The 18,198-nt window shown below is 37.0% G+C and overlaps 1 protein-coding gene across 1 annotated transcript in view; it reads left to right on the forward strand.

Annotated features, from left to right (window-relative positions):
* Nucleotides 1–18,198, forward strand: part of MYO16 (myosin XVI) — a 575,469-nt gene that overhangs the window by 359,315 nt on the left and 197,956 nt on the right. Inside the window, exon 22 of the mRNA XM_030813681.1 lies at nt 13,203–13,355. Coding sequence (XP_030669541.1) covers nt 13,203–13,355 — 153 coding nt within the window. The remainder of the gene's footprint in view (nt 1–13,202; nt 13,356–18,198) is intronic.

Consider the following 18,198-nt stretch of genomic DNA (forward strand, 5'->3'; position numbering starts at 1 on the left):
TATAATTTTTAAAAGATTTGCTTTGCTATTGTGTACAAAAGCAACTAGGAGTCATTTAGAAGAATAAAATTATTTCCATTGTGGTGAGTGCAAATCTCATCTTATGATAAGTACAAATCTCATCTTTTGACGAGTGCAAATTTGCATGTAATTTTTTTAAGACCATTGGTTTGAGCGATACATGTTAGATTTCTGTGTTGCTAACAGAAGCTGGACTTTCTTGTCGTTTATTCCACTACAAACTTGCAACAAAATGCTTAACAAATCAATGCTGTATTCAGAATCAAACCTAGAAGAATATTAGTGCTTTTATAATATGTTTTTTATTCTGTTTTGAGCTTATTGACCCATTCATCAGTTCTTCACTCGAATGTCAACTCCTGCAGAGCTGAAATTGTGTCTGTGCTTTGTATGTAATAGAAGTTCGACGAGCATGTTTTCAATTGAAGTTTAAAGAAGAATAAACTCATAAGAAAAATGTCTTCATAGTGGATTTCATAGTGGTTCTTCTCGTTCAGGAATAAATGACAATTGTTCCTCCACTGGAAGCTTGACAATTGTTTAGAGTAGGGACACATTTGAGGAGATGTTAAGAAACACTCCAAAACTTCAGCATCTCCAACCTCAGTCCCCTCCAGTAGCTCCAAAAGATTAAATGGATTCTCATCTAAAAGATGAGATACTTCGGCTAATAGGAAATTCTAATCCCATTTTCTCTGACTTTATCTTAGTCAATTCAGGCAGCTAGAACACAATACATTAGAGGAGGTAATTGGTAAACAGCAGAAATTTATTGCTCACAGTTCTGGAGGCCAGGAAATGTAAGATCAAGATGGCAGTGGACTTGGTGTCTGGTGAGGGCTCTCTGCTTCAGAGATGCTGCCTTCTTGCCACATCCACTCATGACGGAGGATCAAGGCAGCTCTCTGGCGCTTCTTTTATTAAGGGCACTAATCTCACTGGGGATGATGGCAACATTATGACCTAAATCGCCTCCCAAAGGCCCCACCTTCTAATCCCATCACTTTGGCAAATCGTGGAGGAACACATTCAGACCATAGCAGAATTAGCTAATCATTTCTATTCAAAATTATTTCTTATAATAAGTACAATACTAGTGTAAAAAATATAGTTGACATAGCTCAGCAGTAATTTGATACTTCCAGTGGTACTTTTCAGTGTGTGGAAAACTGTACAGGACAAACAACTGACTTCTTCACCATATAAAATGCAGAGAAAAATTGTGAAAGGAGGGCACCTGTAGATTAATTCAATAATTTTAATTATTAAAATAAAATTAATTAAAATTTAATTAAAATTAAAATTGTAAAAGGAGGGTACCTGTTGTACATATCTAAGACATGTACAACAGCTGAATGTGTGGGCATTCTTGGGCCCTAATGTGCTAAATTATGTACAACAGTTATAATTAAAGTAATGTGAAATCTGGACAGTTGATGAAATTTTTAAAAATTATTATTTATTGGATTATGTGTGATAAAGATACTAAAAAATGTGTTTCTCTAAGTTCTTGTATCTCAGAGAATTATACTAAAGTATTTACTGATTTAAGGACATACCATCTGCAAATTGCTTCAAATGAGTCCACCTTTGAGGACAATAAGGAAATGGAAAAAGCAGAATTGGCCATAGGTTGGTACTTATTGATGATTGTTGAAGTTAGTTGGTGGTTGATGGAGGTTATTACATTATTCCCTTCATGATTGAATATGTTTAAAATAGTTCATCATATGCCATTTGTAATCAATGAAAAAAGTTTAAGATTATATAAGTGTTACTATAATAAATGATAGAATGTTTTCTCTCTAAACATGTTATTACAGAGCTCTGCAAATCTGCACCAATGAGCAAAGTCATGGAAACAAATCATTTAACCTACAAATAATTTCCCTACATTCTCCCACTAAACACATACATGCAAAGGCATGTAGTGAATCTCTTAAAGCCATGATGTCTAGTAAAATTACATATTAACAATATGCTGGAATGACAGGTACAGTGGCTCGTGTCTGTAATCCCAGCACTTTGGGAGGCCAAGGCAGGTGGATTACTTGAGGCCAGGAGTTCAAGACCAGCCTGGTCAATATGGCAAAACCCTGTCTCCACTAAAAATACAAAAATTACCCACACGTGGTGGTACATGCCTGTAGTCCCAGCCACTTGGGAGGATGAGACATGAATATCGTTTAAACCTGGGAGGTTAAGGCTGCAGTGAGCCGAAATTGCGCTACTGCACTCCCATCTGGGTGACAGAACAGGACCATGCCTCAAAAAAGAAAGAAAGAAAGAAAAAGAAAAATGCTGGAAGAATTTAGAGAATTGGAGAATTGGAGACAGAGCACATTTATTCAAAATAAAAGCTCCCTTTGCAGAAGATAGAATTGTGATATATAGGCCGGGCCCAGTGGCTCACACCTGTAATCCCAGCACATTGGGAGGTCAAGGTGGTCGGATCACTTGAAGTCAGGAGTTCAAGACCAGCCTGGCCAATATGGTGAAACCCCATCTCTACTAAAAATACAAAAATTAGCCAGCGTGGTGGTGGGTGCCTGTATTCCCAGCTACTCGGGAGGCTGAGGCAGGAGAATCACTTGAAACCAGAAGGTGGAGGTTGCAGTGAGCGGAGATCGCACCACTGCACTCCAGCCTGGGCAACAAGAGTGAAAATCCATCTCAAAAAAAGAAGAAAAAAGAATTGTGATATATAATTTATCTTCAAGCCAGGCTTTATCTAAATCGATTTCATCAGACTTGTCAAGAATTCAAATCATTTCCCTACTTACAGACTGTTTTCTGACAACTGAAATTTACTGAACACTTCAGATGACCTGGGCTTGGGCTATGTACTCAGAGTTTGGAAAAATTGAGATACTTTGACTTCTAAAGTTTTATGAAATGATACGATATAATTTGGCAGTCTCAACCTCAAGAAATATTTTAACGCCCTTCATTGTGAAATCATGATGCTAGAGATGATAGAAAGAAAAATGGAATAGTAAATTAACTTCTCTTAATTGGACTCTTCCCACATACTCTTCACATGCATTATCACATTTCACAGATGAGAAAACTGAGACTGCTGCGCTCTGTGCTTTGTAAGTGAGTGGTAGCAGTACCTAGCAGGATTCATTTTTCTGGCTTAGTTGCATCAGTAATCTAGGGTTCATTCATTTAATAAACCTATATTGTATATGCCCCAAGTTCCAGACCCTGTTCTAGGCACTAAAGTTTGCATACACATTATGGTATGGCAGGTACGGTACAAATGTTAAAAGGGCAAATTCCTTTTTTACAAATTAGATTTTCTCTAGCCAGATACTATGTTCCCACTTCTGCACCAATTCTTCTCTTTTCCAGTCCTACATATTTTTTAGTGTTCCAGCATTTATGATTATATAATGAATTACCTGAAAACTTAATGACACACATAAACATTTATTATGCTCACCAATTCTTTGGGTCAAGTATTTGAACAGGGCATACGGAGACAGATTGTCTCTGGTCCCTCATATCTGGGGCCTTAGCTAGATAACTGGAGTGTTGGAGGCAAATGCCATGTGAAGCTTCCATCAATCACGAGTCTAGAGGGTGACACTGGCTGTTGGCTGGGGGCCTCAGTTCCTCTCTGCATGAGTCTCTCCACGTTGGTCTCTCCATGTTGGTCTCTCCCTGTGGCTTCTATGTACATGCTGGTTGGGGCTTTCTTGCAGTTTGTTGGATGATTTTTCTAGAGTGGCTTCCCCAAAGGAGAAATACATATGGAAGCTGGATGCTTTTTTTGATAACCTAGCTTCAGAGTCACGTGGTATTACTTCCTCTGTAGGTTGGAGCAATCACAAGCATGCCCAGGTTCATGGAGGTGGGTAAATTGAGTCTAGCTCTTGATAATGAAAGACCGATTTTAATTGGACGTCATGGGAAAAGGACTGGGGATGTTTCAATGGGGAAAGGTTGCTATATTAGTCTAAGTATGGGACAGGATCCATGTAATTTTACTCACGCTGTATCATGTGATAGCTATTAGATATCAATATTGGTTTGTCCACTGATCAATTGATACACACATATGATAAAATATTATTTTCAGTTGTTTCACACATAGATTTCAAAATCATACATGTGTTAAATATCTACCTCTATCTTAAAGCATCTTCTACTCCATGTATCTCCTTCTCACAATGATGCTGAACTTTCCAAAATCATTTCAGGGACTTGCCAGCTGTTGATCTGATATTTTTAAAAATTTGAACAAGGAAATGCATTTATTTTTGCTACATATCAGAACTCTAGCATAATACTATTCAGGTTTCTACAGAAAAACAAATAGAATCATTAAATAATGAGATGCTAGTATAATATACCTCTTACAATGATACTGGATTCTGTGTTTATAGATAGCATGAGTATTGGTCTTCTTTAAATAACAGTCTTCAAAAACCTGTTTTGGGGAAATAAAATGGGGAGCGGCAACATAATTAAGAATTTTGAGCATATAAACTATACATTTAATGACTTTTCCCTCAAAATCTGTCAGTTAAGTAATATCACTCTGAGATTAAATAATTTAAGTAGCTCATAGAAGTTCACACAAAACCAGGGTCTGAATTCAGGTTTAATAACGAGCTATTTTCAGTTCCAAAGGTTCTTAGAAAGCTAAGCTTAAAATTTTATTAGTATATATTTTCTAAACTTCACTGGATGCCCCTTTTGTTTGCATTTCTCTTAGGACTCAATGTTATTTATTCTGTTATGTTTAGAAACAATAAACTCTTCATAAATTTTACGTGCCATTATTTTTTCCATAGTGGAATTTATCACCAAATCCATTGAATATAAATAAATAAGCTTCATAATGCAGGTGTATCTTTTTCATTGTAGAGTACCAGGATGATTAAAAGGAAATGTTACAAAGCTTAATAAGGAGAATTAATGCATTTGAAACCATCTATCAGATTACTTTAGAGAAGAGTGAATGGAGTAATTTTAATGACCAGGAAAAGGCTTAAATTAGTCATTGTGGCTGTCCAGCTATAAAGCTCCAATCCCAGATACGTAAACTAAGAAAATGCTTTCATGTAGTTTTCTGCTAATAATTGATAATGGCTACAATTTCTTCAGCTCCTACTATTAGTCAGATTATTTTTCTATATAATTTTTAACTCTTACAACAGCTTTTTCGGAAAATGAAGAGTTATCCCCACAAGTTTTATGAGGCCCAGTGGGAATCCAGAGGCAGATGTGTGAGGCCCCAGGAGCTGCTCCAGCCCAGGCCATGCTGTCAGTTTGTCAGAAGCTCTAAACTTTGCATTTCATTCTGAATCATTACAACTACTTGAAAAAGCCTTATTATTTTGGTAGAAATTATACATTAATCATTGGTTTTTGACTATATGAATAATTTTATATGAAAAAAGAAAGCATATTGATTAGAAGTTTATTACTAAACAAGAAAACAAACTTTTTTTTGAAAAATATTGAACAATTTGATAGAGTGACTGAAGCTCTAAAATAAGAGCATTTTAACCAGAGGTTATGTTTCTAACTCTTGGGCATGGCTTCTATTTAAATTGAGGGTTATATTTTATGTACAAGGTATCATACAAAATATCTAAAAATAATTTTTTAATTTCTGTTTTTCAATCCTGATCTTAGCATATTATTATATAAGATTTGTCAATAAATTTAGCCAGTTAGTTTGAGGCGGATAGACTCCTTTTTGAAGACCAATTCTTCAAATCCCAAAGTAGTAATTATTTACATTAAAGGAGAATATAGTCATGAATTAAACCCATCAAAATACTAGATTTTTTTGTTCCGAGTAACAGAATAAAAGTTGTAAAAAGAGAAAGTGTTTTTTATTTGTGTAAAACAATGTATTCATACATGTGAAGTAACTGAAATTTATATTTGCTTAAAATTTGCTATATCTACTTTAATTTTAAAATATCTAAGGGAAGCCAGAGAAGGAAAGATGATTGATTCCTTTAAGAAATAGTAACTTAACAAAATAAGAAATTTAAAAAAAAAAAGGAAGAGAAGGGGAAAGGGAAATAGAAGGGTGAAAAAAGAAATACAAACAAAAACAAATACAGCAGCCTGGGCCAGGTGGTAGCTGTGGGTGGTAGCGACTTCCTGATTGCTGACTGTGGGTCCTGATGTGGGGCTCCGGTAAAGAAAGCAACCCTTCTCTGCTGTGGCTACCAAGCACCCAAGTCCTCTATTTTTAAAATAAGATTAGCTTATCGGCAGAGGTAGTATCCTCTTATCAAGGTAAGAGTCATGGTGCTAGCAAAAGAGTAAACATGACCTTTCCCAAACAAGAATGGTAGGAAAGAAAGGCCTCTACAATTATAGGTTCTGAGAAGACAAAATAAACTAGACTTTTAAAACTGAAGTAAACAGGAGAGATGCTATCCCCTCACCAACCTCCTGTACCTGCCATTTCATAGGCAACATATGGAAATCAGGGACAACTGATTTGTCGGAGAACCACTTGGAGCAGTCTGGTGAGCCTGGAGGTAATCTTCAAATAGTTGAGGTTTATAGTATGCTTGAAGTGTTCAAGTCCCAAAGAAGTCCTGCAGAGAAGCCTATTAACTTAACTCCGTATTTCCCCAATGGGCTTCTGCTTACATAGGGTTTTTAGACAACAGCTATTAAAGTCTCATACAATTAGTGTTCTGCTGAACATATTTAAGGAATGCTGAATATCTAAAATCTAACACTATTCCTTCTCTCTCTCTGTGTGTGTGTGTCTGTCTCATGTGAACACACACATGTTAATATCTTATATCTACACATATATATTAACTAATGAGCAAATTAGTTAATGCATAGTGCATTCTCAGTTCTGTGATGTATCTCAGTGTGTTCAACCATATCTACCCATTAGAATCACCTGGAAAGCTTTTTAAATATTTCGATGCCTGCACCCCACTCCAATTTAATTGGTTTGGGGTCAGGCCCAGACATTAGCCTTTCTTAAAGAGCTCCTCAGTTAATTCCAATGTGCAGATAGGATTGAGAGTCACTGCCCGGGGCTCTGCCTTCAGCTGGAGTCAGCTTTAATTAATCTCCTACTTTAATTCTGTGATGTATATGCCAAGCTCTATTATATTTTTGTTTCAGATATGTTTCACTGAGTAATAAAAATAAAGGGAGAACAGCTGGTGAAGATTTACTCAAGAAATTGTTTGTCATTAATACAAATGATGAGCCATCTGGATAAGCAATAAGGTTCCGTTCCTAAAGAGTGTGTTCCAGGGGTGCATAAGTTTTATTAGTAAACCACTTAGCAGCGGCACTTCACGTACAAAGCATGTATTTTAATTAGAGAAGAGCAAATACTATCTAAGCAGTTACTTGATAATTATTCATGAGCATTTATGAATACTCACCTTTCACCCACATTCATGTCTACTCTGAGGAATACCCGGAGATCTAATTGAACCCCAAAACAACTCTACAATAGGTAGATTTGAAAAAGTAATGGTTGTTTTGCAATTATGCCAATGATTGATGCAGATTTATGCATCTAGGTATACGAACTAATTTGCCTGTAAAAATCTTCACTCTATCTTTCTCTGATTGTGTTGAACACATGCCCACATATGCACATTCACATACACATACAGAGTTTAGTGAAAATAAATCAAGAATAAGGTTCTGTCCACGACTTTGGCAAAACCATTTGGTTTGTGGGGTACATTTTTTTAAAGTTTCACTGAGGTATCCGATATTGAATGATATGTTCCTCTTGTTAACCTTAGCTACATGTTCTAGTGGTTTTGAATTTCATGCCACAGTACTTCTATATTTTAACTTTGGTTCAAACAATGAGTGCTTTGAACAGTTTAGAATGAAGGCAAACTTTAAGTAAAACATTTTAATGGACACATTACACCAAAATTATTTTGAAAAACATTCTACTTTAAACTACATATGTTTCCAGTGACTCACTACCACTCCACATCATTCTCCGCTGTTGGAAACACAAATATAGATTTAGTTCCAGAAGGCACCTTCATAATAAAAGGTAAAAACTGGAATTCAGTCCACAGGCTACTTGGTTTTACACATTAAGCTGGAATTTTCTCTATGGGATTTTAATAATTTACTTTAAGATTTTTTTCCCCCAGATCACAAAGAACATGATGTTCAATAAAAGGTTCAGGTGTATTGTAAAGATCACCCTATGCCACAAAAAGAACTCTCAGCTGACGCTGCAGCTTAACAATGCTAGAAGTCCAGCGAGACGCTGTAGGTTTTATCAATCATTTTGACCAGGAGAGGAATAAATTGGGTTGCTCTATCCAGAGACACAGGCCACATCCATTTCTGTTACCCAAAGTTCAGTAGATTGCTGTAGACCTTTGTGGAAAAAAGGAAGAAACCTGAGACCTGGCTTCTTCCCGTCCTTGTATTTGCCATGGTTTCATTTACATGCACACTTGGTTTCACTGCTTTGATTAAACCAGGGGATCAATTCAGTGAAGCCAATATTCAATTCAGTAAAATATTAGTAAGAAAAAAACAATTATAGTATCTGTTTTCTATTATGAGAAGCCTCAGGTCAGTCAAAACAAGACAGAGGTTGTGTTCTGTAAGGCAGTCAAGGCCAGGAGAATGCACTCAGGTTGTGATCGAAAGCAGTTTTTGTACCTACAGAGCTGCAACCTATTCTGAATGCAAAGTAACAAAAGAATTGTATTAAGTATGTTAGAGTCATCCATGTCCATCTAAGTATTTTCAATTAGAAAAGCTCAAAAGGAGAGGAAAACAAAATGTCATATAATGTGGGTATGTCTTGTAAATAATCAGCCACTGAGTTTTTAAAGTTTGGAATCCTGTTTATCAAACTTCTTATCGTTTCACACAGTAATAGACATTACCTTATTTCATGGATTCAATATGGTTTCTCCGCAATTTGTTCCCTAAAATGTATTCCACTTACCCACACTATCCATAAACAGTTTCAAGTCAAATTATTGAGGTAAATGACCTATTTGTGTTAATTTTTAAATGATTCAATGTATTTTTAATAATAAAAAACTTGAGAAGTTACAATTGTATATATCATATAGTCAAAGAGGATATTTTCCAATGGTTTCATTCCATAAGAGAAGTCATTAATTTCTGTATATTTTCAGTGAATATCTCACCCCAAACTTTAATAATTTTATAGCATTTATTATTCCTGTATAACAAAATTACCTTATTATTGGAGTTTAACAAATTATTAAAGGAATGCATCAAAATATTATTTCTGAAGCAAAGTGAAATAGTTTAAACAGTTTTTATTTCTCTTTAACAATTTTTATTTTTTATTTATGATTGAAAGGAAAGTGAAATAGTTTAAACAGTTTTTATTTCTCTTTAACAATTTTTATTTTTTATTTATGATTGAAATGAAAGTGACAAGTAGATGTATTGCTTGAACAGTAGGGATGCAATTGTGGACAGATGCTACATAGTTGCATGGAAAATGGTTTTTCTTTCCAAAACCATTACTGGAGATTTATGCCCTGTAGGATAAGATAAACATAGAAACTGATCATGAAGATCCGGATTCCCTGGCATCACTTGGTTTTGATGGAATAATTCAAGAGGATAAATGTGCTAGACTGTATCAGTTACAAGAAAGAAAATATTTTTCATATGATATTTAGATACTGAATGCCACTCCTCCCTCTGCCAGCTATAATGTGCAGAATTTGTTGGTCTGTGTCCATATTCAAATCGTATTTGCCTTAACAACAACGCCTTTAAAATTCAATGTTTTATATGGTATGTTCTCATCCGAAGCGACTATTTTAATTAAGAGAAATGATCACAGCAGTGTGAGTTTACCTAAGAAACACTTAAAGGTTTAAAAGGTAAAGAACTTCCAGCTTTGTGCATTTCTCTTGATCTAGTCAGAAGACAGAGAGGAAAAGTTCTAGTTACTTACTGGGCAAATAATATACAAGGAAGAAAATCCAGTAACCACAGAGGGAATGCTGGGGGAAGAAGATGATACCAGGAGAGTCTCCTGGTTTATACAAATCCTCTCAAGTTCTTTAGGTTTAAAATGACTTCTATGACAACCACAACATGGCAGGTTCTTCTTTAATTTTTAATTTAGATTTCATGTTGTAATAGAATGTTTTAGGGAAACTTCTTCTATCTACAGAAATTAATTTATCACTGAATTTAAGGAACTATCTTTTACCATGAAGGCAGAGAGACAAGAAAAACCATCGGGAAGGGTGGTAGTCATGGAGCACCATTTTTTGACCTGAATCTAAGAATTATTTTTGTTATTATTTGAGTGTCAATATGTGATATTCAGATCTTATTTTAATATGGTTATTACTTTAATATTTTGTTTGGTATATGTCTACTGTACTGTTATTCTCCACCTGTCATATTAATAATAATAAAGACCATGTGCATTCATCGTTAAAATAACTCCATCAGGTTGTAAGAACCTCTGCACTTTGAGCTCTCCCACCTCTGCTTCAGTCAAGGACCCCCTTGCCTGCCACCCTCTCATGCTCTAATCACCCCGTTTCTGAAGATGTTGGAGCTAGCTACACCCACGCACAACATTCTAACCCTGGCAAGAAGGGTTAGAATGACAGCAAATCCACCCAGTCCCACGCCACACTCCCTTCTGTGTTCACACCAGTGTTCTGCTCTTTGATATGTTTGTTTCTTCTCTGAAGAAATTTCCCCCTGAGACTTCTTCATGCCCTACAATGTCATAAATCTCCATTCTCCCAACTAACTGGATTTTTGAGAAAATGCCCTTTTCCATCTAGGTGCATGTAATTCTCAATTCATTACTAGCCACACCCTTAAGGGTAAGTGGGAGCTCCCTTTGGGAGAATATGGAGTGAGCTGGTGCTGGTCACTTGAGAAGGTAGTTTGTCTTGCTCATTGGAAGCTGTCCTTATATGGGCTAGAAGGAGGACATGAATGCCCATTAGCAGGACCAGAACATCTAGAAGGAGCTCCTACTTCCCAGGTGTTGTGATGACATCAGACTTGGAGAAGATTGGGGATATGTGGAAAAGAGGAACCCAGGAAGTTTGTTCTTTTCTGCGCTCTTTTTTCCAGTCTTTCTTATTTATTTAATTTATTTATTTGAGACAGAGTCTTGCTCTGTCACCCAGTCTGGAGTGCAGTGGTGCGATCTCGGCTCACTGCAACCTTTGCCTCCCGGGTTCAAGCGATTCTCCTGTCTCAGCCTCCTGAGTAGCTAGGACTACAGGCACCCACCACCACACCAGGCTAATTTTTGTATTTTTAGTAGAGATGGGGTTTCACCATATTGGTCAGACTGGTCTCGAACTCCTGACCTCAGGTGATCCACCCGCCTCAGCCTCCCAGAGTGCTGGGATTACAGGTGTGAGGCACCACACCTGGCTAATATTTTGTTATTTTTTAACAAAAGCTTTCACATTTCTTTATATTAATACAGGATATTTCTCATTAAATATTATCTTAGATATTATTCCCCTTGTAGATGAGATCTAATTTTCTTTCAAATGTTTTATCAATTGTTTCCATCTATATAAATATTGATGTGTAATTATTTTTAGTTACTGAGCACTAAATATTTCTAACCGGCTTTAAATTTGGTCTAGTATAACATAGTGGTTTAGGGTGCAGATGAGGGAACATGAGGGTCAGTAAGACTGAGTGAGCTCACAAAAGAAGTGGGTGTAGACAGAGAAGAGACAAGGCCCACAGGCAGAGCCCCTGGACACTTCAATATGAGCAGACCGGGAGTCCATGAAGAGTCGGGAAAGGAGATAGGGAGGAAGCAGCCAGTGAGCTAGAAAGCCAAGAGAGTGTGGTGTCCCGGAGGACAGGCGAGAAAGTGCTCTGTGGAAGAAAAGAAACTGACTCAGTCAAATAACGCTGGGGTGGGGATGGGTCAAGAGAAACAAATGTGAGAGTTGAACATTGGATTTAGAAATGCGGACACTGCTGGCCAGGCGCGGTGGCTCATGCCTGTAATCCCAGCACTTTGGGAGGCCAAGGCGGGTGGATCACGAGGTCAGGAGATCGAGACCAACCTGGCTAACGTGGTGAAACCCCATCTCTACTAAAAATACAAAAAATTAGCCAGGTGAGGTGGCGGGCACCTGTAGTCCCAGCTACTCGGGAGGCTGAGGCAGGAGAATGGTGTGAACCCAGGAAGCAGAGCTTGCAGTGAACCAAGATGGCGCCATTGCACTCCATCCTGGGCAACAGAGCGAGACTCCATCTCAAAAAAAAAAAAAGAAAAAGAAACGAAATGTGCACATTGCTGATGACTTCTACAAAAGCAATTTTGATGGCGCCATGGTGTCAAAAGTTTTATTAGAGTGGTTTCAAGAGGGAATGGAAAGATAAGAATTTGAGATAATAAGTAGAACTCAGCCGTGTGTGTGTGTGTGTGTGTGTGTGTGTGTGTTGATAGGAAGTGGAGAAGTAGAAGAGTAGCCTAGAGGGGAAGTCAGATTTTACGCTGGTTAGATTTGAGTTATGGTTTAGCTTTTTAAATACTTTAAGATAAATAAAGGTTTTTTTTTTTAAGATTAAGAAATAACATATTTGTTTCCCGATGGGAATGTCTTGTGGAAAGAGAAAAATTGACAGTTGCAGGAATGTGGAAAATTTTCTGATAAAGAAAATAATTTTTTCAATATAATGATTTGACTGGTGATTACTATTTCTGAAAGAAACCCCACATTCATTCTTGCACATCACTAATATGCAATCAGAAATGAGGCCCTCGAGAAATGCTTCTCTTTTCTCTGGGATCTCATGGTAAACCCAGCTTTATCTTCTTTTCCTGATGAGAGCTCAAATATATTTTCCTTTTGGAAATATTTTAAATGTTCAAATATATTTGAGACTCAACATTTGTGATATTATAATCATACTTTTTGTCATTTTTAGCTTACTTTGAATAGTTAGATGATATGGTATCAGATATACTTGACTTGTGAAATATGTACAAGTCCATTACTGGACTTCAGTTGAAACTCTGACTTCCCAGGCAACATTGTCATGCTTTATTTTGGTAGACTAACTGTTTGGAAACTCCCTGAGTCAATACTTTACCAATCTGAAACTGTGTCATTGAACAAGTGAATATGCACTACTGTACTATCTTGTGAAATGTTTTCTTGTTTTCTCCACAATAGCTTTGTGTCAACATGACCAATGAGAAGATGCACCACTATATCAATGAAGTGCTTTTTCTCCACGAGCAAGTGGAATGTGTACAAGAGGGAGTTACCATGGAAACAGCATATTCTCCTGGTAACCAGAATGGAGTTTTGGACTTTTTTTTCCAGGTATTCATATAATATAATTAGATACTTAACAGGATATATGGATTTAAATATACTGGAGACAAAGAATTTTCTTTCAGGAGGCCTTATTTTTGAGATATCTTTATATGTGAGATTCTGCAATAATTTTTCAAAATCTATTGAGGTGCACAAGTTATCTTTTCATGAATGGGCATTTGAAGGATGACCAATGCATTAAAAGGACAAGAAATATCAGATCATTTTGATATACAAATATTCAACACTGTTTATTCAACATCACTAAAACTCTCCTTTTGGCAATTATAAATGCCTATTGTAAAAAAACGGACATTTTATAAAATAATACCTAAGATTAATCATACCATAAAAAAAGGTTCAACAGAATCTTTTTTGTCAATTTATCTTCAAAGTTTCTAAGATTTAAATTTGGAAAAATTGGCAGGAAAAACTTATAAACACATATATAATATTGGTTAAATTAAGAGTCTCACGGCATCTGCAGGTGTTTATAGTTTTATTTTTTCTACTTTACAATGAAAAACAATTTGACTCTGTGTCTCTATCATATAAGCCAAAATCTATCACATAAACAGCAATTGCAATGTACTAATATAAGAAAACAATATATGGATTTACTCACAATATCTCCAAGACACATGGACATTGTTGAAAACAGACACAATTCAGCTATTTGGAGAATATGTCATTCTTTACTCTCTCTTTCCATACAGATAGATTTCTAAATTATTTTATTTTATGAATTTTTCTGATTAACACATTCTTGTTCTTGCTTCTAACTTGTCAGCATTCTTCTTTTTTAAAATTACAGCCCTCTTCCTCCAGAAAGCCCTCATAGTGACATACACAGCCTATAATTATTTAAGGTTTAAAAATGTCTTCAAACTGGCAGGACTGTATACTTAATTGTACATGGGAAGCCTCAGGCATCTGGCACCTTCTCTCTAGCTTGCCATGTTCTCTTCCACTGCTAACCAGGGGTCATCAGAATGAAAACTTGCATAGGCCATATTTATATTTCAAGGATTACCTATTTGTCTCTGGCCCTGAGGGGAGGGGTTGATCCAGATTTTTACCAAATACTCTGAGTGTCTAGTACATTTTGTTGCACTGTGTAGTATTTGATGAAGGTGAAACTATGACAGCCTTTCACATGGAGTAGAGCCATGCAATCCCTTCTAAGCCTTTACTACTAAAGGAATTGGAGGTCATTAATCCCTTTCTTATGGCTTATTTCCCCAGGTTTCTGTTTTTGTCTTTCGGGACTTCCACAAGTTTTCAAAGTCTAAAAGGTGAATTGCCCCTTTCTTTTATTGCTTTATTTCAGACATCCAGAAAACATAACACACAAGATTTTGTTTTTAATTTGAAGACAATACAAATAATAATGCTTAAAAAATGTTGCTAGTAATCAACCACCTTATCCATGGAGAATATCATCTTGATTTTTGGAGTAGAATCAGTTAGCTCTCTGAATGTCTATCTCCTTTATACTGATTTGGGGACGTCTTTGAGTTACTGCAATACCCATTGACAGCTTTACCAAACAAGTGAATATTTTCACCCCAGAGAAGAGGTCTGTCACTGCCCTTGAAACAGAAACAGACTTGCAGACAACCTTGCAATGGCTCATTTGTCCTTGTGCTGTGTGTCTTGTGTATGTTTGTATGTGAATCTGTAACAGCATTTACAGAAATATGGTGACCTGATGCTCAGATCAATAGATGAAGGAATGATGGATAATATTGTAATATCAACATTTTACTTACTCTTCAGAAATAGCTTGCTATTAGTTGAAATAAGGAATTGTTTGATTTTGAAAACATCACAGATGGAACCAGTCCTTGGTAAGCTTCTCACATAGACCGTTTTCTTCTAGGGCTGCTCTCTATTATATATATTACATATAATATTATCTATATATATAATATATATACATATATATAACATATGTATGTTATATATACATATATAATATACGTATATATAATATATACGTATATTATATATGTATATATATTTCTTCACCTCCAGCCTCTTCAGAGGACTCGTCATGGGGGCCCCTGGCCACCCTGAGCTTGCAATGTACTCTGTGGGACTTCCTGTTGAGCCAGCACTCCCAGTAAGGGGCTTTCTTCTTCAAATTCCTTTCTCTAAAAACACTTTTGTGTTGGCAACAGCAGTCTCCCCAGGCATTGCTGACCTCAGGTAACTTGCTGAGGTGGGGGAGCTTGCTTTTGCAGGCATTCCTACTTCCTTCCTAGTGCCATTCTCCACCGCATTAAGTCTTCTTCTCTTTCTTTCCTTCCCAGGGAGGTTATTTGGCTTCTCAAAGAAGGTGGCTGTCATTATTGCCGAGTATCTTCAAGAAGCACGCTCTGCTGTGTGAGCCCCACCAGGGGTGTGCGTGTCCCATGGCTGGCATTAGTAGCTTTCATTCCCTTTGGCTGGCAAGGGAGTGATCTCACCATTACAGCTCTCAGGCAATTGCAGTCTGGTTTTTTTGTTTTTTTTTTTTTTTTGCTTTTTGCTTTTTTTTCTTTCTTTCTTTCTTTTTTTTTTTTTGTTGTTTGTTTGTTTGTTTGTTTGAGACAGAGTCTCGCGCTGTCACCCAGGTTGGAGTGCAGTGGCACGATCTCGGCTCACTGCAGCCTCTGCCTCCTGGGTTCAAGCGATTCTCCTGCCTCAGCGACCTGAGTAGCTGGAACTACAGGTGTGTGCCACCACACCTGGCTAATTTTTGTAGTTTTAGTAGAGACGGGGTTTCACCATGTTGGCCAGGACGGTCTGGATGTCCTGACCTCGTAATCCGCCTGCCTCACCTCCCAAAGTGCTGGGATTACAGGTGTGAGCCACTGTGCCTGGCCTGGATTTTCTTTAGTAGGAGCAGGAGATTCTGAAAGGCCTACAACAATTAAAATATTTAAGACACAAAGAAATGGCCTTTAGTAGCCAAATAAATAACATTTTGAGTTGCCTGTAGTGGTATGGTTTGGTAACCTCAGGTCAAAATACAAACTGAATTCACAATAGGGGTCAATATATATCTCTTTACTTCCTGAGAAGAATTAGAGTATCTACACATTTAAAAGTACAGTGAGAACAATTAAGATATATTAGGGAGAATAATGTGAAGAAGTTTCATAAATTACCTTATTTTGAAAGGTAGATTTGAAATGTCAACAAAAACTAAACTTTCCTAGGGGACATAATAGAAAGAAAAGATAAACAGCACTAGGGAAGAAGTTATTCAATAGTCGTCTAAACCAGGGGTCCCAACCCCTGGGGCACAGACCAGTACTGGTCCATGGCCTGTGAGGAAAAAGGCTGCACAGCAGGAGGTGAGCAGCAGGTGAGGGAGCAAAGCTTCATCTGTATTGACAGCCACTCCCCATCACTGGCATCTCACCGCTTGAGCACCACCTCCTGTCAAATCAGTGGCAGCATTAGATTCTCAAAGCAACAGGAACCTATGAGAGGGATCTAGCTGTGCACTCCTTATGAGAATCGAATGCCTGATTCTACATTATGGTGACTGTATCATTGTTTCATTATGTATTACAATGTAATAATCATAGAAATAAAGGGCACAATTAATGTAATGCACTTGAATCATCCTGAAACCATCCCCCCACCCCTGGTCCGTGGAAAAATTGTCTTCCACAAAACCGGTCCCTCATGTCAAAAAGATTGGAGCCCTCTAGTCTAAACCATGTGGTCAGAAGGTATTCCATATGTGGGGTATGGAAGATTAGAGGTTGGGAAGTGATTTAAGCAGCCTTTGCTCTCAGATGAAATTTATTGCAAATTGTTGTTTTATATATATATATATATATACATATATATATATATATATATGATTTTAGTTTTATTGTTCAGTAGTTATAAACAGTCAGACTTCTAATTTAAGTTTTATAAGTCATAGCTTCAAACTTTCTTCTAGGTCTAAAGATTGGAATATCACAGTCACTTCTTCCTGTTGAGTAGGATTTTGCCGCCTTGTTTTTTTTGTTTTGTTTTGTTTTTTATACTTTAAGTTCTAGGGTACACGTGCACAACATGCAGGTTTGTTACATGTGTATACATGTGCCGTGTTGGTTTGCTGCACCCATTAACTCATCATTTACATTAGGTATTTCTCCTAATGCTATCCCTCCCCCACCCCCCAACCCCACCACAGGCCCTGGTGTGTGATGTTCCCTGCCCTGTGTCCAAGTGTTCTCATTGTTGAGTTCCCACCTATGAGTGAGAACATGCGGTGTTTGGTTTTCTGTCCTTGTGATAGTTTGCTCAGAATGATAGTTTCCAGATTCATCCATGTCCCTACAAAGGACATGAACTCATCCTTTTTTATGGCTGCATAGTATTCCATGGTATATATGTGCCACATTTTCTTAATCCATTCTATCATTGGTGGACATTTGGGTTGGTTCCAAGTCTTTGTATTGTGAATAGTGCCACAATAAACATACGTGTGCATGTGTCTTTATAGTAGCATGGTTTATAATACTTTGGGGATATACCCAGTGATGGGATCGCTGGTTCAAATGGTATTTCTAGTTCTAGATCCTTGAGGAATCGCCACACTGTCTTCCACAATGGTTGAACTAGTTTATAGTCCCACCAACAGTGTAAAAGCGTTCCTGTTTCTCCACATCCTCTCTAGCACCTGTTGTTTCCTGACTTTTTAATGATTGCCATTCTAACTGGTGTGAGATGGTATCTCATTGTGGTTTTGATTTGCATTTCTCTGATGACCAGTGGTGATGAGCATTTTTTCATGTGTCTGTTGGTTGCATAAATATCTTCTTTTGAAAAGCATCTGTTCTTATCCTTTGTCCACTTT

The sequence above is a fragment of the Nomascus leucogenys genome, chromosome 5 (assembly GCF_006542625.1).
Source record: "Nomascus leucogenys isolate Asia chromosome 5, Asia_NLE_v1, whole genome shotgun sequence".
In the NCBI taxonomy this organism is placed as follows: domain Eukaryota; kingdom Metazoa; phylum Chordata; class Mammalia; order Primates; family Hylobatidae; genus Nomascus; species Nomascus leucogenys.